The sequence below is a fragment of the Bombina bombina genome, chromosome 1, assembly GCF_027579735.1.
Source record: "Bombina bombina isolate aBomBom1 chromosome 1, aBomBom1.pri, whole genome shotgun sequence".
Classification (NCBI taxonomy): domain Eukaryota; kingdom Metazoa; phylum Chordata; class Amphibia; order Anura; family Bombinatoridae; genus Bombina; species Bombina bombina.
In genome coordinates this window covers 53,857,506-53,882,756 of record NC_069499.1, presented here as the reverse complement: position 1 = coordinate 53,882,756, position 25,251 = coordinate 53,857,506, and the positions used below count along the sequence as shown (strand labels likewise).

At 42.5% G+C, this 25,251-nt stretch overlaps 1 protein-coding gene across 1 annotated transcript in view; it reads left to right on the top strand.

Moving 5' to 3' along the window:
• Positions 1–25,251, top strand: part of NRXN3 (neurexin 3) — a 1,194,892-nt gene that overhangs the window by 658,502 nt on the left and 511,139 nt on the right. The window contains exon 8 of the mRNA XM_053697352.1: positions 23,625–23,744. Coding sequence (XP_053553327.1) covers positions 23,625–23,744 — 120 coding nt within the window. The remainder of the gene's footprint in view (positions 1–23,624; positions 23,745–25,251) is intronic.

The following is a 25,251-nucleotide window of genomic DNA, read 5'->3' as shown; positions in this document are numbered from 1 at the left end:
AAGGGGAGTAACTGTACATCACTGGGCCCCATGGTAAAGGCTGTGAGATGCTGACAACTAATAAGGGGAGTAACTGTACATCACTGGGCCCCATGGTAAAGGCTGTGAGATGCTGACAACTAATAAGGGGAGTAACTGTACATCACTGTGCCCCATGGTAAAGGTTGTGAGATGCTGACAACTAATAAGGGGAGTAACTATACATCACTGGGCCCCATGGTAAAGGCTGTGAGATACTGACAACTAATAAGGGGAGTAACTGTACATCACTGGGCCCCATGGTAAAGGCTGTGAGATGCTGACAACTAATAAGGGGAGTAACTGTACATCACTGGGCCCCATGGTAAAGGCTGTGAGATGCTGACAACTAATAAGGGGAGTAACTGTACATCACTGTGCCCCATGGTAAAGGTTGTGAGATGCTGACAACTAATAAGGGGAGTAACTGTACATCACTGGGCCCCATGGTAAAGGCTGTGAGATGCTGACAACTAATAAGGGGAGTAACTGTACATCACTGGGCCCCATGGTAAAGGCTGTGAGATACTGACAACTAATAAGGGGAGTAACTGTACATCACTGGGCCCCATGGTAAAGGCTGTGAGATGCTGACAACTAATAAGGGGAGTAACTGTACATCACTGGGCCCCATGGTAAAGACTGTGAGATGCTGACAACTAATAAGGGGAGTAACTGTACATCACTGGGCCTTATGGTAAAGGCTGTGAGATGCTGACAACTAATAAGGGGAGTAACTGTACATCACTGGGCCCCATGGTAAAGGCTGTGAGATGCTGACAACTAATAAGGGGAGTAACTGTACATCACTGGGCCCCATGGTAAAGGCTGTGAGATACTGACAACTAATAAGGGGAGTAACTGTACATCACTGGGCCTTATGGTAAAGGCTGTGAGATACTGACAACTAATAAGGGGAGTAACTGTACATCACTGGGCCCCATGGTAAAGGCTGTGAGATGCTGACAACTAATAAGGGGAGTAACTGTACATCACTGGGCCCCATGGTAAAGGCTGTGAGATACTGACAACTAATAAGGGGAGTAACTGTACATCACTGGGCCCCATGGTAAAGGCTGTGAGATACTGACAACTAATAAGGGGAGTAACTGTACATCACTGGGCCTTATGGTAAAGGCTGTGAGATGCTGACATCTAATAAGGGGAGTAACTGTACATCACTGGGCCCCATGGTAAAGGCTGTGAGATGCTGACAACTAATAAGGGGAGTAACTGTACATCACTGGGCCCCATGGTAAGGGCTGTGAGATGCTGACAACTAATAAGGGGAGTAACTGTACATCACTGGGCCCCATGGTAAAGGCTGTGAGATGCTGACAACTAATAAGGGGAGTAACTGTACATCACTGGGCCCCATGGTAAGGGCTGTGAGATGCTGACAACTAATAAGGGGAGTAACTGTACATCACTGGGCCCCATGGTAAAGGCTGTGAGATGCTGACAACTAATAAGGGGAGTAACTGTACATCACTGGGCCCCATGGTAAAGGCTGTGAGATACTGACAACTAATAAGGGGAGTAACTGTACATCACTGGGCCCCATGGTAAAGGCTGTAAGATGCTGACAACTAATAAGAGGAGTAACTGTACATCACTGGGCCTTATGGTAAAGGCTGTGAGATGCTGACAACTAATAAGGGGAGTAACTGTACATCACTGGGCCCCATGGTAAAGGCTGTGAGATGCTGACAACTAATAAGGGGAGTAACTGTACATCACTGGGCCCCATGGTAAAGGCTGTGAGATGCTGACAACTAATAAGGGGAGTAACTGTACATCACTGGGCCTTATGGTAAAGGCTGTGAGATGCTGACAACTAATAAGGGGAGTAACTGTACATTACTGGGCCCCATGGTAAAGGCTGTGAGATGCTGACAACTAATAAGGGGAGTAACTGTACATCACTGGGCCCCATGGTAAAGGCTGTGAGATACTGACAACTAATAAGGGGAGTAACTGTACATCACTGTGCCCCATGGTAAAGGCTGTGAGATGCTGACAACTAATAAGGGGAGTAACTGTACATCACTGGGCCTTATGGTAAAGGCTGTGAGATACTGACAACTAATAAGGGGAGTAACTATACATCACTGGGTCCCATGGTAAAGGCTGTGAGATGCTGACAACTAATAAGGGGAGTAACTGTACATCACTGGGCCCCATGGTAAAGGCTGTGAGATGCTGACAACTAATAAGGGGAGTAACTGTACATCACTGGGCCCCATGGTAAAGGCTGTGAGATGCTGACAACTAATAAGGGGAGTAACTGTACATCACTGGGCCCCATGGTAAAGGCTGTGAGATGCTGACAACTAATAAGGGGAGTAACTGTGAGACCTCTAATCACTGGCGGCTGATTCCTTCGCGCCTTGCCTCAAATCTTGGGGCTGTCTTCTGGGCCAGTAAAAGAAGAACTACTCTGGAACCTAACCCTGTGGTCTGTCAACCCACAGGTTTTAAGTCCAATTCAGACTGCCACCATCTTGACTCTGCTTTATTGAAAGCAACCTGGCGTTCTACTCAGCTACAGTAGTGCCACCTTGATCACTTACCCCTTTATCGTTGGTGAAATTTTCTACCCCGCTGGCAAAGCCCGATCAATCTAGTGCACAAGCTGTCCTCCCCCTCCTAGCGTCTACCACCCCGCCAGACTAACTTCAAGTCCGCAGCACAGAATACTATTCATACCTGTTTTCCTGGGGAGGACCCTGTCTGAAGTTTGCTCTTCTCCCTCCCCCACCGGTGCTGCGCGGGAGGGAGTTCTGCGCGGTCCTGAATCGGAGACCCGGCATTCCGGTGGCATTCTGCGGCTCTCTCACCGCCGCTGCGTGGCTCTCTCACCGCCGCTACGTCATCACGCTCCCCCCTCCCACCGGTGCTGCGAGAGGGGAGTTGAGCGTGCGATTGGCGTCTGGACCTGTGGAGCGGAGAGTGCCGAGGGTGGATCCCCTCCAGTCCTAGGTGCTCCGTGGAGAACAAGAAGCCTGCATCACGGATGGAGAGAGGCGGCTTGATAGCATAAGGAGGGGTGAGTCTCTCTTGCCTTTGGGCTCTTGTCGATATCGTAAAGTATCTACTGTGTACAACTTTGTTGGAGGCTGTAAAGAAGGGGGCTGCCAAGCTGCTCAGAGGGGTACAACGGTTCTTAAAGGCAAGGGGTCACTGGCTTTAAAGGGCCATGGTCTGGGACATTTAAAGAGGAAAAGATACAATGTTTTATAACACATGGGGATGCCGCTCAAATTACCCATCTTTTTCAATCTAAACATTAAATAGCACTGAGTGGCTCAAGCATACTTGAGGAGTGGACTTACAAGTTACTGCACCTTTTCCTAGGACTTTCCTGCCCTGGACTATTATATCTAACTCTGCCTTTACTGCTGTAATATTCATAGAACTGCTAATAAGTATTTATCTTGCAGTCTTGGTGCAAGGACACCTGCCGTATTGAGCCTAAAATATTAAGCTTTCTAACTTTGTACAAGAGACTCTTTGCAGATTCATTCTCTTTACTGCTGGAACTGTTATATAAAGGCTCTGGTGGACTTAGCCTTACATTCACATATTATATCTTTTCACACCAAGACTATTATGGCTTGCTTGGTTTAAAAACCACAACTCTTTTTTTTTTTTTTTTTTTGGGCTAAAGGAGTAGAGTCAACGCTGAAAATTAATATCATACTATATGAGTTGTTAGATCTTTGACTCTCCTATGCTCCATGGACTTGGGCTTATTAACAGAATCTCAAAATATAAAATCTTACAATACATTTGTAAGAGGGTATTGGGCCATATTGTCAGGTTCATAGTAGTGACTTTAACTGCGTTGTTTTTTTGTTTTTTTTGTTTTTTGTTTTTTTCCTTTTTTTTTTTTTTTTCTCTCTTTTCTTTTTTTTTTTTCTGACTTTTCGTATGCTTATACCTTACATGGGCAGTCAGAATAATAGAGAATAAGTTATCTAAGGCATTTTTAGGGGAACATAAGTGCTTGTAGCTCTTAGTGAGACTGGGAGTTTTAAATTAAAGTTATGAACACTTAATTAACTTCAGGAATCTACATACAGTTCCTCTCTTGTCTGACATATATTTCCCTAATCAAGTAAATTTACTTCTAGTTTAAGTTACAGACATAACTGATCTAAAGCCAAGCCTAATTGTCATAGTAATTTATTACTAACTAGGGAAAAACTCAGAGGTGTCAATTTGTTTCCCTCTAATTGTCAGCGGAATGTATGAATCTTGTTTTGTCTTTGTAGCTTACTCTTTTTCCTTTTTTCTCCTCTGTACCTACTGTGCTTGTGATCAAAATTGAAAAATTTGCAGCTAGCCTAATTGCTTTACAAATACAATCTGATATAACTAAAAATTTAATTATCTTGCTACCATGCTTAAAATAGAGTAATGGGGTACACTAAATATTACTAGGCTCATTATAAATGGATAGTATACATCTGAGACTCTGAAGAATACATTTTTAAAATTGTTTGCACACTTTTCTCTCTCGAAAGAATAATTGCTTGCCCTGGTCAAAAACCACGCCTATTGGCTAATTCTAATAGAGGATCAATAATATAGTAAATTAATACTGGTAGAAGCGTGACCTGGACTTTGGGGGTTTGGAGAGGAATAAGTCTGTGTTATCGCAATAAACTTTTTTTTTTTTTTTTTTGGCTCACACAAATGATAGTTTAATCTACTGGGTTACCCAGCACATTTGATACAGTATCGGGCCCTAAGCTCGCTAGCACTCCTGGGCTCTTGGAGCCCCCAGACACTCCCTTTTCCCTCACTTTCACTTCACTAGCACTACCTCACTTACCCTTATAACTAATTAACCACTCACAATACTCCTCCCCCCCCCTTTTTTTTTTTTTTTTTTTTTCCCACCTTGTGTAGCACTTAAATCTCACTCACATTCACACGATACATGGACAGATTCCTTTCTAACTCCCCCAAAATCCCTTCCCCAAATATGGCAGGAAGGCATAGAGACAGAAAACTTAAGAACACGCCAGACCCAGTTGTTGAACAAATAAATCCCATTAACGTGACACCAATACCAGAAAATTTTAATATGCAGATACTGGTGACTAATATTTTAGAGGCCCTAGCCCCTAAATTTGACTTACTTAAAATTGAAATTAAGCAAGATATCTCCTCATTAACTCATGAGGTGAGGCAGTTCTCGAGCAGGCTGCAAGAAGTAGAGCAGAGGGTATCGGATCTAGAAGATCAAGCCACTATACATAGTACCAAAATTGAGACCTCAGCCAAAAAACTACAAAAAGTGATGGACAGGGTAGAGGACCTTGAAAACCGGTCCAGACGAAATAATCTAAGAATAATAGGCCTCCCTGAAAGTAAGAAATTTGAAAATCTGGATACCTTTATATCTGACACTCTCACTAAAGCTCTAAAAATCCCTTCTACTTATCCATCGATTATAGTCGAAAGAGTCCACAGAATAGGCTCTCCACGTTTAGACAGAAATAACAGCAGTAGACCTCGACCTATAATCGTAAGATTACTTAATTATAAAGATAAAGATCTTTTATTGCAATATTTTCGTAAGAACCAACCTATTACGATAGATGATAATAGAATTATGATTTTTCAGGACTTTGCGGCAGATACAGCTTTAAAGAGAAGGGAGATGGCTCCGATTTGCTCCAAATTCATCCAACATGGGTATAGGGCGGTCCTGATTTATCCCTCCAAACTGAAAGTGGTAATTAGGGGGATAACACATATGATTGATGATGTCCAAGTTGCTGAAAATCTTTTTAAGACACTAGACACACAAACATAACCCACAACTTAGCATTGTCTGAAACCAGTAGTTTGGCGATGGCAGTTATAAAAATGAAGAATTGGAATCCCCACCTTCTCTCTTTCTTTCCCTTCTCCCCCCCCCCCCCCCCTTTTGTTTTCCCTTTTTTTTTTTTTTTTTTTTTTCTTGCCGCCCGGTTCTCTTCTTCCACTCATGTCTCCCAATCTTTTCCCTCTCTTTTTTAAAGATACATGGCGTATAAAACTGATAACTTTAAAATCATATCCTGGAATGTAGGGGGAATTTCTTCCCCCATTAAACGTAAGGCAATTTTATCACACCTGCGGAAAGCCCAGGCAGATATTGGTTTAATACAGGAAACTCACTTAAATTTAGAAGAGTCATTAAAATTAAAATCATCCTGGGTAAAGGAAGTATATGCGGCTCCGAGTGTAGGGAAGAAAAGGGGAGTTGCATTACTTATAGGTAAAAAAATTCAAGCGGAGATTCTACACTCTGAGGCTGACCCCGGGGGGAGGTATGTCCTAGTTAAAGTGAAAATTGGACAGGCAAAATATACAATCTGTAATGTATATGGCCCGAATAAAACTGACCCTGAATTTTGGGATTCATTACAAGCTAAACTCCTTTCTAGTATGGAAGGCCACTTAATCTTGGGGGGGGACTTCAATATGGCCCCTCAATGTCCAATAGATAGACTTAGAAAAGACACTAAGTCCTTGAAACAGAAGAAGGATAATCTTGATTCTAAAATGATTAAGAATATTAAACTGATCCTCTCTTTACGAGACATCTGGAGATATCAGAATCCTGACATTCAAGATTTCACCTGCCTATCCAAGGCTCACAAAACCTTGTCGAGGATTGACTTGTTCTTAATCAGCGATCATTTGAACTCCACAATGATAAAATCTGAGATAATGCCAATTTTTTTATCAGACCACGGGCCTATATCTCTTGAATTTACTCGGGCTCAATCCAGTTCAAAGACCTTGCGATTCTTCTTCCCTTATTATCTCTTCACTGATTTGAAGTTCAAACAGTGGCTGAGGAATAAATTTACGGAGTATGCTCAATTTAATATCAACTATGTCGAACGCACAGACATCTTCTGGGAAACTGCTAAAGCAGTCCTCAGAGGGGAAATTATCGCATATTTTGTTACTCAAAATAAGAGAAGAAAAGCAAGAGAAAAGGAAGTTCATAATTCATTAATTAACTCTTACAATCTTTATTTACTGGAAAAAACTCCTGTAAATTGGGCTAGATACCTTCGAGCTAAAACCGCGAGAGATACCTTTCATTTAACTCAGGAAACATTTAGCGAGTTGAGGCTGCAGGCTAAACTGCATAAATTTGGAAATAAATCTGGAAAAATGCTATCTAAATTAATTAAGAACGAGAATAAAAAATCCAATATTGACAAAATCCAACATAATGGGAAATATTTAGTTAAATCTGAAGAAATTACAAATATATTTCATCAATATTATCAGCAACTCTATACTAATACGGAGTTTGATATAGACAAAGCGACTGAATTCTATAGTAAAATCATCTTTCCTATGGCAACTCCTGAGGAGATTGCTAGACTTAATGCTCCCATTACAAGGGAAGAGATTGAAAAAATAATTGCCAAACTTTCCCTAAACAAGGCAGCTGGTCCGGATGGATTGCCCAATGAATTCTACAAAATCTTATCTTCAGAGATTGTCTCTCATTTAGCCAGACTATACAATGATATTTTTATTCACCACAAACAGCCTACGTCTTCTTTCGCCTCGTCACTCACCACGTTGATTTTAAAAGAAGGGAAGGATCCCACATGTAAAGAGTCTTATAGACCAATCGCACTGTTAAACTCAGATTATAAAATCCTCTCCTCCATCTTAGCAACACGGCTTCAACCCATTTTGTCTATGGTAATCCACCCGGACCAAGCTGGATTCCTTAATAATCGGAACTCGTCAGCAAAAATTAGGGAGTTATTGGTCACTTTGGAATATACTCAGGGAAAATCTGTACAGGGGGCGGGGGGGGGGGGACCCCCTCGACCTGGCCATTTTGTCTCTTGACGCGGAAAAAGCTTTCGATCTAGTAATCCATAAACATTTAATTTGTTCGTTAGCAAGGTTTGGGATTAATGGCAATTTCCCTAAACTTGTGGAAAATTTATACAAGTATTCTTCTACAAGCTTGATCATTAATAATGACATCTCCCCCTCAATTGCATTGAAGAGGGGCACTCGGCAGGGTTGTCCTCTCTCTCCGCTCCTCTTTGACGTAGCCATAGAACCTTTAGCAATTAGGATCAGGAGCTCACTGGAGGGTATAAAAATTAGAAACCATGAAATGAAAGTAGGATTATACGCGGATGACCTACTTATATATTTATCTAATACAGCAAAAAATATTCCAAAGCTCCTGCAGATTACTGACCATTTTGGGGTATTCTCAGGATATAAAGTAAATGCCACAAAATCTGAATTAATTTGGCTCAGGAAAAATAAGACTAGCAAGACAGATTTACCCTTCAGAGTGGTTTCAGACTCAATGAAATATTTAGGAATTAAAATTCCAATTAATTTAAAAGATTTGTATAAGGCGAATATAACCCCAATGTTAGGATATATCAAGGAAAGGCTTAGGGTCTGGCAAAATTTACCACTTTCAATATCCGGCCGAACAGCCCTATTTAAAATGGTACTTCTCCCCAAGTTGCTCTACATTTTACAAAATGTCCCATTGATCTTATTCGAGAAAGATATACGGTCAATGAATTCGTCATTTGGCCAATTTATATGGCAGGGGAAAAAATCGAAGATAGCTTTTTCTAAATTAACAGCGCCAAGAGAAATGGGAGGACTGGCTTTGCCAAATCTAAGATCCTATAACCTCTGTTTTCTAGCCCGCATATTAGTAGATTGGTTCTTAACTAAGAACTATGTTCTAAACAATGATCTTGAACTTAATGTTTGTGAACCATATTCTCCAATAGCCCTGGCACACATGGACCTCAGGGATCTTCCAACAAGCATAAAGGAACTTAAATTCATTCTGAACCCGCTTAAAGCATGGTCTAAATTATCCAAATCTCTTTCAATATCTCCCTTGGTATCAAAATATCTCCCCTTAATTAGAAACCCGAATTTCCAACCAGGTCTGGACTCAGTTGTTTTTAATAGATGGCACAGCAATGGTCTGAATAGAGTTGTTCATTTAATTAACCAGGAGAGAAAATGTGTTAAATCTTTCGAGGAATTACGGACTGAATTCAATCTGCCAAACAAAGATTTTTTCGCATACCTACAGATAAGACATTATATAGCAGATCTCATCCATAAGACTGGGTGGAACTGGTCCTTGGGTAGCTTAGAAACCTGGTTAACAATATCTAAAAATTCTTCCATGTCCATTGCATCGTGCTACTATACATTGAGCCTCAACAGGGCCACCCCTATGTTGGAAAAGTTGGCCTTGACCTGGAATAGTTTAATTCCATACAGCAATATTGATTCTGAAACTATTCAACTTTCAGTCAATAAAGTAATAAAAACGACATTTTCTTCTAATTGGCGAGATGCTCATCTGAAACTTTTACATGGGGCATACTTCACCCCGGAAAAAGGCCTCAGAGTCCGAAATCATGAGTTTAACAAATGCCCTAAATGTTCTTATTTAGCTGCAGATTTAATACATATGTTTTGGCAGTGCCCTAGACTGAGAAATTTATGGTCCAAGCTGGAGTATTGGCTCAAGAATAAACTTAAAATTGACCGAATAGCTCTTTCACTGTTCCAGATCATATTTTGTCTAAAACCTGAAGATGGGCAACAGCCTAATGAGAAACTAGTTAATTTATCTATCCTAGCTACCAGATACTTGATATGTAAGAAATGGAAAATGAGGTTGATACCAACTATTCCTGAAATCAGGGATCATATAAAGAAACAATGTGTCTTAGAACAGAAAAATACCAATATAGATAATGAAATTGATGTAAAGAAATTTTTCGATAAATGGGCGCCATTCATTAAGATTTTTCCTGAAAGAGAAATCGATTATTTGATTTCCCCATTTAAGAATTCGGAGATAATACTGTTGGGTATCTGGTGATTTAGAGGAATTTTTAGAGAACCGGGCTCTTCCTTCTCCCTCCATCCTATCCTTTATCTCTTCCTTTTTTTTTTTTTTTTTTTTCCCTTCCCCTCCCCCCCCCCCCCCCCCCTTTTTTTTTTTTTTTTTTTCTTTCTCTTTTCCCTTTCCTTAAAATATAAATAAAACAATCCAACAATGAGGTAAGAGAAGTTAGACAGATGGTTTAGGATCAACCGCTTGATATATGATGGGTAATATGCAGTTCTTTTTTTTTTTTTTTTTCATTTTTTTTCTTTTTCCTCTCCTGTTTGGGGTTTTTGAATGTTAATGATTAATTATTTCTCTTGATTGTTGTCTATGAATCATAATATTTTGATCCTCTGTTTTCATGGAATTTGTACTCATTGTTGGTAACAAAATAAATGATAAAGGGGAGTAACTGTACATCACTGGGCCTTATGGTAAAGGCTGTGAGATACTGACAACTAATAAGGGGAGTAACTATACATCACTGGGCCACATGGTAAAGGCTGTGAGATGCTGACAACTAATAAGGGGAGTAACTGTACATCACTGGGGCCCCATGGTAAAGGCGTGTGAGATGCTGACAACTAATAAGGGAGTAACTGTACATCACTGGGCCCCATGGTTAAGGCTGTGAGATGCTGACAACTAATAAGGGGAGTAACTGTACATCACTGGGCCCCATGGTAAAAGGCTGTGAGATGCTGACAACTAATAAGGGGAGTAACTGTAGCATCACTGGGCCCCATGGTAAAGGCTGTGAGATGCTGACAACTAATAAGGGGAGTAACTGTACATCACTGGGCCTTATGGTAAAGGCTGTGATATGCTGACAACTAATAAGGGAGTAACTGTACATCACTGGGCCCCATGGTAAAGGCTGTGAGATACTGACAACTAATAAGGGGAGTAACTGTACATCACTGGGCCTTATGGTAAAGGCTGTGAGATGCTGATAACTAATAAGGGGAAGTAACTGTACATCACTGTGCCCCACTGGTAAAGGCTGTGATGATGCTGACAACTAATAAGGGGAGTAACTGTACATCACTGTGCCCCATGTAAAGGCTGTGAGATGCTGACAACTAATAAGGGGAGTAACTGTAACATCACTGTGCCCCATGGTAAAGGCTGTGAGATGCTGACAACTAATAAGGGGAGTAACTGTACATCACTGGGCCCCATGGAAAGAGGGCTGTGAGATGCTGATAACTAATAAGGGGAGTAACTGTACATCACTGGGCCCCATGGAAAAGGCTGGAAGATGCTGACAACTAATAAGGGGAGTAACTGTACATCACTGGGCCCCATGGTAAAGGCTGTGAGATACTGACAACTAATAAGGGGAGTAACTACATCACTGGGCCCCATGGTAAAGGCTGTGAGATGCTGACAACTAATAAGGGGAGTTACTGTACATCACTGGGCCCCATGGTAAAGGCTGTGAGATGCTGATAACTAATAAGGGGGAGTACTGTACATCACTGGGCCCCATAGTAAAGGTTGCTGACAACTAATAAGGGGAGTAACTGTACATCACTGGGCCCTATAGTAAAGGCTGTGAGATGCTGACAACTAATAAGGGGAGTAACTGTACATCACTGGGCCTTATGGTAAAGGCTGTGAGATACTGACAACTAATAAGGGGAGTAACTGTACATCACTGGGCCCCATGGTAAAGGCTGTGAGATGCTGACAACTAATAAGGGGAGTAACTATACATCACTGGGCCACATGGTAAAGGCTGTGAGATGCTGACAACTAATAAGGGGAGTAACTGTACATCACTGGGCCTTATAGTAAAGGCTGTGAGATACTGACAACTAATAAGGGGAGTAACTGTACATCACTGTGCCCCATGGTAAAGGTTGTGAGATGCTGACAACTAATAAGGGGAGTAACTGTACATCACTGTGCCCCATGGTAAAGGCTGTGAGATGCTGACAACTAATAAGGGGAGTAACTGTACATCACTGGGCCCCATGGTAAAGGCTGTGAGATGCTGACAACTAATAAGGGGAGTAACTATACATCACTGGGCCCCATGGTAAAGGCTGTGAGATGCTGACAACTAATAAGGGGAGTAACTGTACATCACTGGGCCTTATGGTAAAGGCTGTGAGATACTGACAACTAATAAGGGGAGTAACTGTACATCACTGGGCCCCATAGTAAAGGCTGTGGAGGGGCCCCTTATTTCAGCAGCACATTTTCTGGTTGTCTGCAACTAACAGAAGCCGAGCCAGCATCACACAGGTGAGTAAAGCTGCTTTTCTTTAGTTAATATGTCAGAATATATCGTACAAACACAGTGGCAGGTTTTTATGGCACAGCAACACTGTGGCAGCAATCTCGGAAACCCTGCTACCATACTGTAAAGACAAACCATTCATTTTCTTTAAACTATGAGCCTGGTTTGCAGGTGGGCAAAGAGGGGGCAGACACGATGCAGGTAGGTGGAGTGATACCATTACTGATTGCAGAACTAGATGGGCTCCCTAGAGGTTTGGGCTTGGGGGCCTATTTACTATGGTGCGAGCGGACATGATCCGATATAGCGTACGCTGTCGGCATTTATCATTGCACCAGGAGTTCTTGTGAACTGCTGGTGCAATACCGCCCCCTGCAGATTTGTGGGGGTGTCAATCAACCTAATCATATTCGATCGGGTTAATTTCTGTCTGCCGCCTCAGAGCAGTGGGACCAGTTATGGAGCAGCGGTCTTTAGACCGCTGCTTCATAACTTCTGTATCTGGCAAGCCTGAAGGCTCGCCGGAAACACGGGGCATCAAGCTCTGTACGGAGCTTCATAAATTGACCCCTTGGTCTGAACTGAGACCTCTAAAATCCCTGTAGATATGCCCTGCAATAGGTTTGCCACCTCAGCCATGTTCCTGGACACTTATGAGTTATACATGATGCAGGGTGAGCCGAGAGGAACATGAATTTCAACCCTAGAAAGCACACAAATAGTGACACTATACAGCACTATTCCTGTTCCTCTCTGCACACCCGGCTCATAAGTGTCCAGAAAAACATGGCCAAGGTAGCATCCCTACCCTGCCATCATTAGAAGCATGCTACATGTGTTTAATTGACAATCCCTTTACAATCCTTACTGACAAAGAGCAGACAACATAACCATAGCACTAACCTATACGATAATAGGTGTGGTTTACTGCACAGTGGTTGTTGATTGGTATTATTTAGCTTAAAGGGACAGTCTAGTCCAAATTAAACTTTCCTGATTCAGATGGAGAATGCAATTTTAAACAACTTTCCAATTCTCTTTTATCATCACATGTGCTTTGTGCTCTTTGTATTCTTTGTTGAAAGCTAAAACTAGGTAGGCTCATATGCTAATTTCTAAGCCCGCAGTTTGCAGAGGCTTAGATACAAAGTAATCACAGAGGTAAAAAGTATATTAAAAGGACACTGAACCCAATTATTTTCTTTTGTGATTCAGATAGAGCATGCAATTTTGAGCAACTTTCTAATTTACTCGTATTAGCAAATGTTCTTCATTCTCTTGGTATCTATTTGAAAATCAAGAATGTAAGTTTAAATGCCGGCCCATTTTGGTGAACCACCTGGGTTGTTCTTGCTGATTGGTGGATAAATTCATCCACCAATAAACAAGTGCTGTCCAAGGTACTGGACTTTCTTTTTCAAATAAAGATAGCAAGAGAACAAAGAAAAATTGATAATAGGAGTAAGTTAGAAAGTTGCTTAAACTTGTATGCTCTATCTGAATCACAAAAGAAAAACTTTGGGTTCAGTGTCCCTTTAATATAACCGTGTTGGTTAAGCAAAACAGGGGAATGGGTAATTAAAGGATTATCTATCTTTTTAAATAACAATTCTGGAGTAGACTGTCCCTTTAACCCAAGTTAACAATAATTATATGTTAACACCTCTTGCTTGCTGTCCCAACACGCTATAGCTCACAATGTATCATTCTGGCAATGGAATTACTACCTCTGCTTTTTTCTCATATACATAATAAGTTCTGAGACATGAGACAAATTATTAGAGAGGGACACAGCCTTAAAGTCAGTTGTAATATTTTCTGTTTCCCTCAATACAACGATAACATTTTTGTGCTTAAAGGAACATGAAACTCAATTTTTTCCAGTTACTTCTATTATCAAATTTGTTTCATTCCCTTGGTATCCCTTGTTAAAGTGCATTGGGACCTAGCTGAACACATCAGGTAAGCCAATGACGAGGCATATAAGCGCAGCCACCTATCAGAAGCTTGCCCCACCTAGTGATTGCTGCTACTGAGCCTACCTAGGTATGCTTTTCAACAACTATACCAAGAGAATGAAGCAAATTATATAATAGGTGGTAAAGTGTGTTAGACCGCTGCTTCTTAACTCTCAGCTTCAAGTTAGCTCATGCGAGCCTGCAGCCAGATCCTTTGATAAATCTTCACCAGTTTTTTTTCTTAGAAGATGGACAGTTAGGAGATAAGCTGTTTTTTGCTAAATATTTAAACTTAGTGAAACGTTTTCATCAGTCACAATTAATAGGGTATGGGGTGAGATAGAAAACACTCACAGCATTTTACTAAGACAAATTTTCAGTAGCTCATAAACTATCGTTCAGTCAGGATGCCTGCTGCGTGTATTACTGTGAACACTCACCTTTTGTGGGTAACCTTTCTTGGATATCTCTTGTTCCTGTCTGTGAGGCCAGTCCTTGGGTACCACTTTGAGAGGGAAGGTGTGGTACATACTGCTGATATTTTAAATGTGTACTTTCTCATGTATATACTAGAAGTGTATGTTGATACATGCTCCGTCTTAGCAGGACAGATGACTCTTTCTTCGATGTACTGGTTGCCAGTGATTTTTTAAGTAGTAAAATATAATTTAAAAATTCTACCAGCATTAGAACAATCAAACAGATTACAGCTTCCAACAAAAAATTTCTGTTAGATTCAAGTAGACAATAATCAGGAGGACAAAACAATTAAATTAGGAATGATTCTGATTAAGAAATTATGTTTAACAATATTTTTAGAGAATGAAGGGTATTAGTTAATGGCAGTATACTATTAGAAATATGTGGGCACCAGTGGTCAGTTCATGGATTAAATAAGGTAAGTGATTTTTTTTTGTTTGCCTTTTTGAGTTTTGCTATGATCCCAAGAAAAGATTGTAATGTATTATCCTCTTTAAAAAAAAAAAAAGGTAAGTGTCTCTCTTCTTTGAGCACTATTTATTTCCCAACTACTACTTATTTTATGTGTGTGTTATAGGCCATAGAAATGTGTTTAAACTTAAAATAAATACTGTGTCCTTACTTAAGCTACAGGAAAAAAGCATTACCTGGGTAACATATGAAATAAAAGCTAATCAATTGCAAAAGCACAACAGTTTAATGTTATGGTGACCTCCTGAACTCCAAATCAAAAGGAATTAGGGAACCTTTGGAAGAGGATGGTGACTCTGTGTGATATGTATTGTAGGGAATATGTATGAAGTTTGTGTGACTGTATAGTTTAAATCCACGCACTTATGTCTTTATGGGGTTTGTTTAGTCTGCTTAATTTTTAAATGAGAAGGATGGGTCTCTGTTGTATAATGGGACAATTGGAACATAGTCTGGTAATAAAGAGGGTAAATATTGCTAGAGTATAAATGAAAATGATGATTGCACATAGGATAAACAGATCATGGTAACACCAGGTTTTGTTGGATGAATGCATGATGGTAGCACAGTTCATTGGGGGATGAGTGCATGATGGTAGCACCAGTCTATTTGGGATGAGTACATGATGGTAGCACAGGTCTCTATGGAATAAGTGCATTATGGTAGCACAAGTCTCTGTGGGATGAGTGCAATGATGGTAGCTCAGGTCTCTTGGTTGAGTGCATGATGGTAGCACCGGTCTCTGTGAGATGAGAGTATGATGGTAGCACAAGTCTCTGTGAGATGAGAGTATGATGGTAGCACAAGTCTCTGTGAGATGAGAGCATGATGGTAGCACAAGTCTCTGTGAGATGAGAGTATGATGGTAGCACAAGTCTCTGTGGGATGAGTGCATGATGGTAGCGCAGGTCTCTGTGGGATGAGCGCATGATGGAACCACCGGTCTCTGTGGGATGAGTGCATAATGGTAGCACAGGTCTATTTGGGATGTGTGCATGATGGTAGCACAGGTCTCTCTGGAATAAGTGCATGATGGCAGCACGAGTCTCGGTGGGATGAGTGCAATGATGTTAGCACAAGTCTCTGTGAGATGAGAGCATGATGGTAGCACAGGTATTTGTGGGATGAGTGCATGATGGTAGCTTAGGTCTCTGGGATGAGTGCATGATGTTAGCTTAGGTCTCTGTGGGATGAGTGCATGATGGTAGCACAGGTCTCTGTGGGATGAGTGCATGATGGTAGCACAGGTATTTGTGGGATGAGTGCATGATGGTAGTGTCAGTGTTTTTTCCTGCCTTGTTTGCCATGTGCTGCTGGCAGCCATTTTACTCACCTCTCTTGCTGAATTTGGTGCATTCTGGGAGATGCTGCTCACTTCCTGTACTTCCTTTTATGGCCAGACTGGTTTACATCATCCATGTGAGACAGGCTGCAAGTCTCAGAATTGTGATGTCATCACTTATTATTTAAAGGGCCTTTGTTCAGTATGCTTTGCCCTTGCGTTGTCTCAGACCTGTTTGTGAGAGCTCCTGTGTATTACCTGGCTGTCTGACGTCCCTCCTGGTTCCTGATCCCTGGCTTGTTCCTGACTCTGCTGTTCTCCTAGTTCCTGATTCCGGCTCGTCTGACTACTCGCTTTGGCTCCTGACTCGGCTTGTCTGACTACTAGCTCTGGTTTTGATTCCTGGCTTGTTTTTTGACTTGTGGACTTTTTATTATTTGTTTTATTATTTGTTGCTATTAATAAAGGTGTGATTATTTTTGCACTTCTCGTCTCTCTGATTCCTGGCACCCTGACATTACGCAAGGGCCATGAATCCTGATGGTGCTAATAATCCACCTTTACCTGCCATAATTTCCAGGATGGATGAACAGGATCACCGCTTGGATCAATTTGCACTAGCTCTGCAAACTCTGCTGACTCGCACTGCACATTTGGACCAAAGTGTCCCGCAAGTTATGGCTGCTCCTGTTTCCACTGATGCACCTAGTCCTACCAGGAGCTTGTCCGGTTCTGCACCTCTACCTCAGCGATATGGAGGCAATCCTAATCAGTGCAGAGGGTTTTTGAACCAGGTGGGCATTTACTTTGAGATGTTACCTCAGGCGTTTCTCTCTGACAGAGCTAAGGTGGGATTTCTCATCTCGTTACTCTCTGACACAGCTCTTGCCTGGGCTAATCCCTTGTGGGAGACTAATAAACCTGTGATTTCAAATTACCCTGAATTTGTGGCCTCCTTTCGAAGGGTATTTGATGTTCCGGCTCGCTCCTCCTCTGCTGCTAAACGACTCATGTCCATTCTGCAGGGTACAAGATCTGTTGCTCAGTATGCCATTGAGTTCCGTACGCTTGCAGCAGAGGTAGGCTGGAACAATGAAGCCCTTGTTGCCACCTTCTTTCATGGGCTCTCTGATGCGATTAAAGATGAAGTTGCTGCCAGAGATTTACCAGAAGATCTCGAGGCATTGGTGTATTTTTTGATCCTAATTGACATCAGACTAAGTGAGAGGCCTTCTTTCAAGGAGCGCTTGCGGAAGCCTCCTGTACCGTTGTCTCCTATGTGTTCGTTCCCACCCATGCCTCCCTCTCCTCCCATGCCTCCTGGTCCCGAGTCACCAGGTACTGCTGAGCCGCTGCAGTTGGGATTCACATGTCTCTCCACGGCGGAGAGGGCCTTTAGGAGGAGGGAGGGGCTCTGCCTCTATTGTGGGTTACAGGGCCACCTTTTGAAGTCTTGTCCTACACGGCCAGGAAACGCTCACACCTAAGGTCCTGTCGGGGGCAGACCTTAGGTGGTTTATCCTTGTCCCCGGAACCGCTAAAGGAGAAACCTTTGGTCACGGTTGTCCTTTCCTGGGTGGACTCCTCCATAGTCACCCAGGCTCTTGTTGACTCCGGTGCTGTGGGCTATTTCATTGACAGTGCTTTTGTATCAAAGCACTCCATTCCTGTTTTGCCTCGGTCCGTTCTGCTTGCTATTGAGGCCATTGATGGCAGGCCCCTTCAGCCCGCACTTGTTACTCACGAAACTGCTCCGTTATCCATGGCTGTTGGGTTTCTCCATTTTGAAACCCTCCAGTTCCAGGTGATAAACTCTCCGCATTTTCCGGTTGTTCTGGGTTATCCCTGGCTCCAAAAGCACAATCCCAGTCTCGACTGGCGCAAGTCCGAAATTTTGTCGTGGTCTCCGCAATGTATTTCCACTTGTCTTCAGAAACCAGTTAAAGTCTTGTGCACTTCTTCGGTATCTCAATTGCCAGAGGAGTACCGAGAGTTCCTAGACGTTTTTGACAAGGTGCGTGCCGGTACGTTGCCTCCTCACCGGCCTTACGATTGTGCCATAGACCTGCAACCCGGAGCCATTCCTCCTCGGGCCGGGTTTACCCTCTGTCTGTTGCAGAGCATTGTGCTATGGAGGAGTATGTTTCCAATGCTCTGTCACGGGGGATCATCCGCAAGTCCTGCTCTCCTGCAGGGGCTGGCTTCTTCTTTGTGAAGAAAAAGAGTGGCGAGTTAAGACCATGCATCGATTATAGGGGTCTTAAACGTCTTACCATTAACTCTTTGACCGCCTCAAGGGAGCTACGGTCTTTTCTAAACTTGATTTGAGAGGAGCGTACAATCTTGTTAGGATCAAGGAGGGCCATGGAAAACAGCATTTAACACCAGGAGCGGGCATTATGAGTATCTTGTAATTCCCTTTGGCCTATGTAATGCTCCTGCTGTTTTCCAGGAATTTATTAATGATGTCCTACGAGATATGTTGCAACAGTGTGTTGTGGTGTACTTAGACGACATCCTCATACACTCACCCACACTTGAGGCTCATCGTTCTGATGCTACACGGGTTCTTCAGAGACTACGTGAGAACGGCCTGTTTTGTAAACTTGAGAAATGTGAGTTCCATCAGACTCAAGTAACATTCCTAGGTTATCTTATCTGCAGGGTTCTCCATGGATCCTGACAAGTTATCTGCAGTTCTGCAGTGGCCTCTCCCAGTTGGTCTTCGGTCTATTCAACGTTTTTTGGGGTTCGCCAATTACTATAGAAAGTTTATTAAAAACTTTTCTTCCTTGGTCAAACCTATCACAGACATGACCCGTAAAGAGAGTGATCCACTCCATTGGTCACCTACTGCCATTAAGGCCTTTGATAGTCTTAAGACTGCCTTTTCTGCCGCTCCAGTTCTGGCTCATCCTAACCCTGTCCTGCCTTTCGTTCTTTAGGTCGATGCATCTTAGACTGGAGTAGGTGCCCTCTTGTCTCAACGTCCTACATCTGACAGTTCCTTGCATCCGTGTGGTTTCTTCTCTAAGAAATTGTCTCCAGCGGAGTGCAATTATGAAATTGGCGACAGGGAATTTCTGGCCACAATTTTGGCACTCAAGGAATGGAGGCATCTTCTCGAGGGTACTAGCGTGCCAGTGCTCATTCTCACTGACCACAAGAATTTAAGTTATCTATCTGAAGCAAAATGTTTGTCGCCCCGACAGGCCAGATGGGCGCTATTTTTGTCTCGGTTTAATTATGTGGTCTCCTACCTGCCTGGTAGTAATAATGTTAGGGCTGATGCCCTCTCTCTACAATTTTCACCTCTGTCCAAGGAGGAGTCTGTACCTACTCCAGTTATACCTCCTGACCATATTTTGTCTACCATACGTACTAATTTGACTTCTCCCTTGGGGGAGGAGATCCTGCCTGCACAAACCAATGCACCTCCTGAATAACCTAGTGGTAAGTGTTTTGTTCCTGAGAATCTTCGAACTAAACTTTTGCACACTTACCACTATCCTAAAGCCGCAGGTCACCCAGGCAAGAACCAATTGATTTGGTCTGTCACTCGACAATTCTGGTGGCCAGGTCTTCGTTCTGATGTTGCTGCGTATGTTGCCTCCTGCTCAGTTTGTGCACAGAATAAGACTCTTCGACGTCTTCCTGTGGGTCTTCTTCAACCTATTGCTAATGGTGAACGTCCTTGGACACATCTTTCCATGGACTTCATTGTCGAGCTCCCTGTTTCCAATGGCAATACTGTTATCCTTATGGTGGTTGACCGTTTTTCTAAAATGTCACATTGCATTCCCTTGAAGAAGTTGTCTAATTTTTGCCCGTGAGGTCTTCTGTTTACATGGGTTACCCAAGGAGATAGTGTCGGACCGGGATAGCCAGTTTGTCTCCAGATTTTGGCCTTCCTTTTGTGCTCAAATGGGGATCCAGCTCTCCTTCTCCTCGGCATATCACCCTCAATTCAATGGAGCTGCGGAACGGTCTAATCAAGCTCTGGAACAGTTCCTCCGTTGCTATGTCTCAGATCACCACAATAATTGGTCTGAACTGTTACCTTGGGCAGAGTTTGCTTGTAATAGTGCTATTAATGCTTCCTCCAAGTTATCCCCGTTCATGGCGAATTATGGGTTTCAACCATCCTTGTTGCCCGATTCATTCATGTCTCGGTATTCCGGCTTTAGAGGAGCATCTCCGGCAACTCCGTTCCACGTGGGTGCAGATTCAGGATTGCCTTCATCATTCTATGCAGCGCCAAAAGTTCCAGGCTGATCGTAGGCGTCTGCCTGCACTTTCCTACCAGGTTGGTGAGAGAGTTTGGCTGTCCTCCCGCAACTTGAACCTTTGTGTGCCTTCCAATAAACTGGCTCCCCGTTATGTTGGTCCTTTTCGAATACTCCGACGGGTCAATCCTGTGGCCTACGCTCTTGACCTTCCTCCTGCAATGCGCATCTCCAATGTTTTTCATGTCTCCCTCTTGAAACCATTGGTTTGTAATCGGTTTACCACTGTGTTGCCTTGTCCCCGTCGTATCTTTGTTGACAACCATAAGGAGTATGAGGTCAGCGGCATTATTGACTCTCATATGTCCAGGGGCCGCGTACAGTATTTGGTTCATTGGAGGGGCTACGGTCCAGAGGAGCGTTCATGGGTTTCCTCCTCTGATGTTCATGCTCCCGCCCTTCTCCGTGCCTTCCATGCCCGTTTCCCCAATAAGCCTTTTGTCCTCCCGCGGGGGAGGGGTCGTTGAGGGGAGGGTACTGTCAGGGTTTTTTCCTATCTTGTTTGCCATGTGCTGCTGGCAGCCATTTTACTCACCTCTCTTGCTGACTTTGGTGCATTCTGGGAGATGCTGCTCACTTCCTGTACTTCCTTTTATGGCCAGACTGGTTTACATCATCCATGTGAGACAGGATGCAAGTCTCAGAATTGTGATGTCATCACTTATTATTTAAAGGGCCTTTGTTCAGTATGCTTTGCCCTTGCGTTGTCTCAGACCTGTTTGTGAGAGCTCCTGTGTATTACCTGGCTGTCTGACGTCCCTCCTGGTTCCTGATCCCTGGCTTGTTCCTGACTCTGCTGTTCTCCTAGTTCCTGATTCCGGCTCGTCTGACTACTCGCTTTGGCTCCTGACTCGGCTTGTCTGACTACCAGCTCTGGTTTTGATTCCTGGCTTGTTTTTTGACTTGTGGACTTTTTATTATTTTTTGCTATTAATAAAGGTGTGATTATTTTTGCACTTCTCGTCTGATTCCTGGCACCCTGACAGGTAGCTTAGGTCTCTGTGGGATGAGTGCATGATGGTAGCTTAGGTCTCTGTGGGATGAGTGCATGATGGTAGCACAGGTCTCTGTGGGATGAGTGCATGATGGTAGCACAGGTCTCTGTGGAATAAATACATAATGGTAGCTCAGGTCTCTGTGTGATGAATACATGATTGTAGCACATGGTCTCTGTGGGATACATACATGATGGTAGCTCAGGTCTCTGGGATGAATACATGATGGTAGCTCAGGTCTCTGTGGGATGCATGCATGATGGTAGCTCAGGTCTCTGTGGGATGAGTGCATGATGATAGCACAGGCCTCTGTGGTATGAGTGCATGATGATAGCACAGGTCTCTGTGAGATGAGAGCATGATGGTAGCTCAGGTCTCTGTGGGATGAATACATGATGATAGGTCAGGTCTCTGTGGGATGAATACATGATGATAGCTCAGGTCTCTGTGGGATGAATACAAGATGGTAGCTCAGGTCTCTGTGGGATGAGTGCATGATGGTAGCTTAGGTATCTGTGGGATGAATACATGATGATAGGTCAGGTCTCTGTGGGATGAATACATGATGATAGCTCAGGTCTCTGTGGGATGAATACAAGATGGTAGCTCAGGTCTCTGTGGGATGAGTGCATGATGATAGCACAGGTCTCTGTGAGATGAGAGCATGATGATAGCTCAGGTCTCTGTGGGATGAATATATGATTATAGTTCAGGTCTCTGTGGGCTGAGTGCATGATGGTAGCTCAGGTCTCTGTGGGATGAGTGCATGATGGTAGCTCAGGTCTCTGTGGAATGAATACATGATGGTAGCTCAGGTCTCTGTGGGATGAGTGCATGATGGTAGCCCAGGTCTCTGTGGGATGAATACATGACTGTAGCACAGATCTATGTGGGATTAGTGCATGATGGTAGCACAGGTCTCTGTGGGATGAATACATGTTGGTAACTCAAGTCTCTGTGGGATGATACATGATGTTAGCTCAGGTCTCTGTGGGATGAATACATGACGGTAGCTCAGGCCTCTTTGGGATGAGTGCATGACGGTAGCTCAGTTCTCTGTGGCATGAGTGCATGATGGTAGCACAGGTCTCTTTTGGTTGAGTGCATGAGGGTAGCACAAGTCTCTGTGGGATAATTTCATGCATTGTATATAGAGATTTGTGTGATCAAACCTGAGCATGGAAAGAGTGGATCTTTGTGGTTGTTGAGTGTAACAGGACTGTCCATATAAGTCTAATTAGGATGCCACGATACACTGAGTTGGAATCCTGCACTGACTGAATCCTGCAGAGACTGACCTGATGATTTGCAAAGGTCATTTTGAGTTAGCCTGAAGGGCATAATATTTGGAGCCTGTCCTGATAATCTGCAGTCACATACATTATATCAAACTTGGTAGTAGTGATACATTTTCCTGCCCCTATAGTCTGTAGTCATACATTTACAGATTACAGTAGACAGAGAACAAGAGAATTTGTGCCTTCCCTTGTTTGTGTCACTGTGGAGAGGGTCACTCTTCATTATATTAAACCAACCTTGTTGTGATAATTTGTGGACATACGATGACCCTTCAGTAGACAGAACTAGCAATATATGGGCTAGTCCTGATGCCAGTAGACCTAAGAATACCCCGTATTACTTGGAAATTCAGCAATGTCTGAGCCTGTACTAGTAACTTATAGTCATAAGTATGATTGGTTTTACTTAGAAACATAGCAATGCCTGAATCTGGCGTGATCACCTGTAGTTAAAAGAATTCCCTTTATTAGATAGAAACCCAGTAATGACTGAGCTTGTAATGAGAACCTATAGTCACATGATTGTCCACATTACCCAAGCCAATCCTGTTAGTCTATAGTCATAACAAAGTGCTGTTTGAGCCTGCCCTGATAGCGTGCAAGTCAGTAACAAATGCCAGTATTTAACACCGCTCTTTCACTGTGCGCTAGGTAAGGGGCCAGAGACCCTTTATGCTGGACAGAAGCTGAATGACAATGAATGGCATACTGTCCGAGTGGTGCGGAGAGGGAAGACCCTCAAACTTACAGTGGATGATGATGTTGCCGAAGGTGAGAGAAACCATCTATGGTTTAGAACAAGAACTGTTTCTTGATTATTTGTCATACAGTATTAACATTAACTTTCCTATTTCTCAAAAGCTCTTCTAAAAGATTCACCTTGGTAGCTGTGTATCTTGCTAATGAGCGGAACTTTTTGTATGCGAAACTTAGACACATACATTACAGTATAATACCCGATAAAGGGCTAGATTACAAGTGGCGCGCTTTTTACCGCTTCAACACCCATACTCGCGCTCAAACCCGATTTAACCAAGTGCGCTAACCCGTTATGAAATATGAATATTTCACATTCCAATGTTCTTCACATAGCAGAATATGTATGTGTATGTATATATACAGTGGGGCAAAAAAGTATTTAGTCAGCCACCAATTGTGCAAGTTCTCCCACTTAAGAAGATGAGAGAGGCCTGTAATTTTCATCATAGGTATACCTCAACTATGAGAGACAAAATGTGGAAACAAATCCAGACAATCACATTGTCTGATTTGGAAAGAATTTAGGTCATTGGTCAATATCAAAAGTTCATCTCAATACTTTGTTATATATATATATATATATATATATATATATATAATTATAGATATATACAGATATTTATAGGAATATCTATTTAAAAATACTTTTATTTCCCCTTTGTGAAGAACATTGGCATGTGTAATATTTACAGTAAATACACAGTTAAACACTTAATTAAATATAAATATTGCATAAATATTTTTTTTTCATGTTTTCATCTTCTTGACTGTAAAGGGCTCCAAATGCACTGTATGTATATATATATATATATATATATATATATATATATATATATATGTGTGTATTTATGTGTTTATATGTGTATATATGTCTGTGTATTTATATGTGACTATATATGTATTTACAAATACATGCGTACACACATACAGACATATATATATATATATATATATATATATATAGATAGATAGATAGATAGATAGATAGATAGATAGATAGATAGATATGTATAGATATATTACCAAACAGACAAGCACTTCAGAATCCAAAACATGCAATCGCCTGGGGTACATTTAAGGATTAAAAATGTGTTAAAGTCCTGGCGACTGCACTCTTTTTTTTGGCATATATATATATAAAACACAGGAATAGACCGCAGACTGGACTGGGTACACATCTTAAGCCACTGTTAACTCCACGGCCCTGAAAACTGATAGACAGCTGCAGGGTTCCCAGCTACCCAGGCATTTAACCCCTGAACAGCCTGGGTAACAGGCCCGCAGGGAAGCATTACAAACATTATAAACACAACACACAGAAAACCTGGCCAGCAGATACTCAGTAATGTTTAAAAGCAAAACTGGGGGAAGTCAGTTACATTTGGCACCAAAGGATCAAGCCCAGGACCACGTCAAGGTCTCCCCCTTCCTGGGACCCTAAACCAGTACTGGGTAAAATGGACATTACCCAAGCAGCTGTGGGTAAAGCCCGAAGTACAGTAATCCCCCCATGTACACA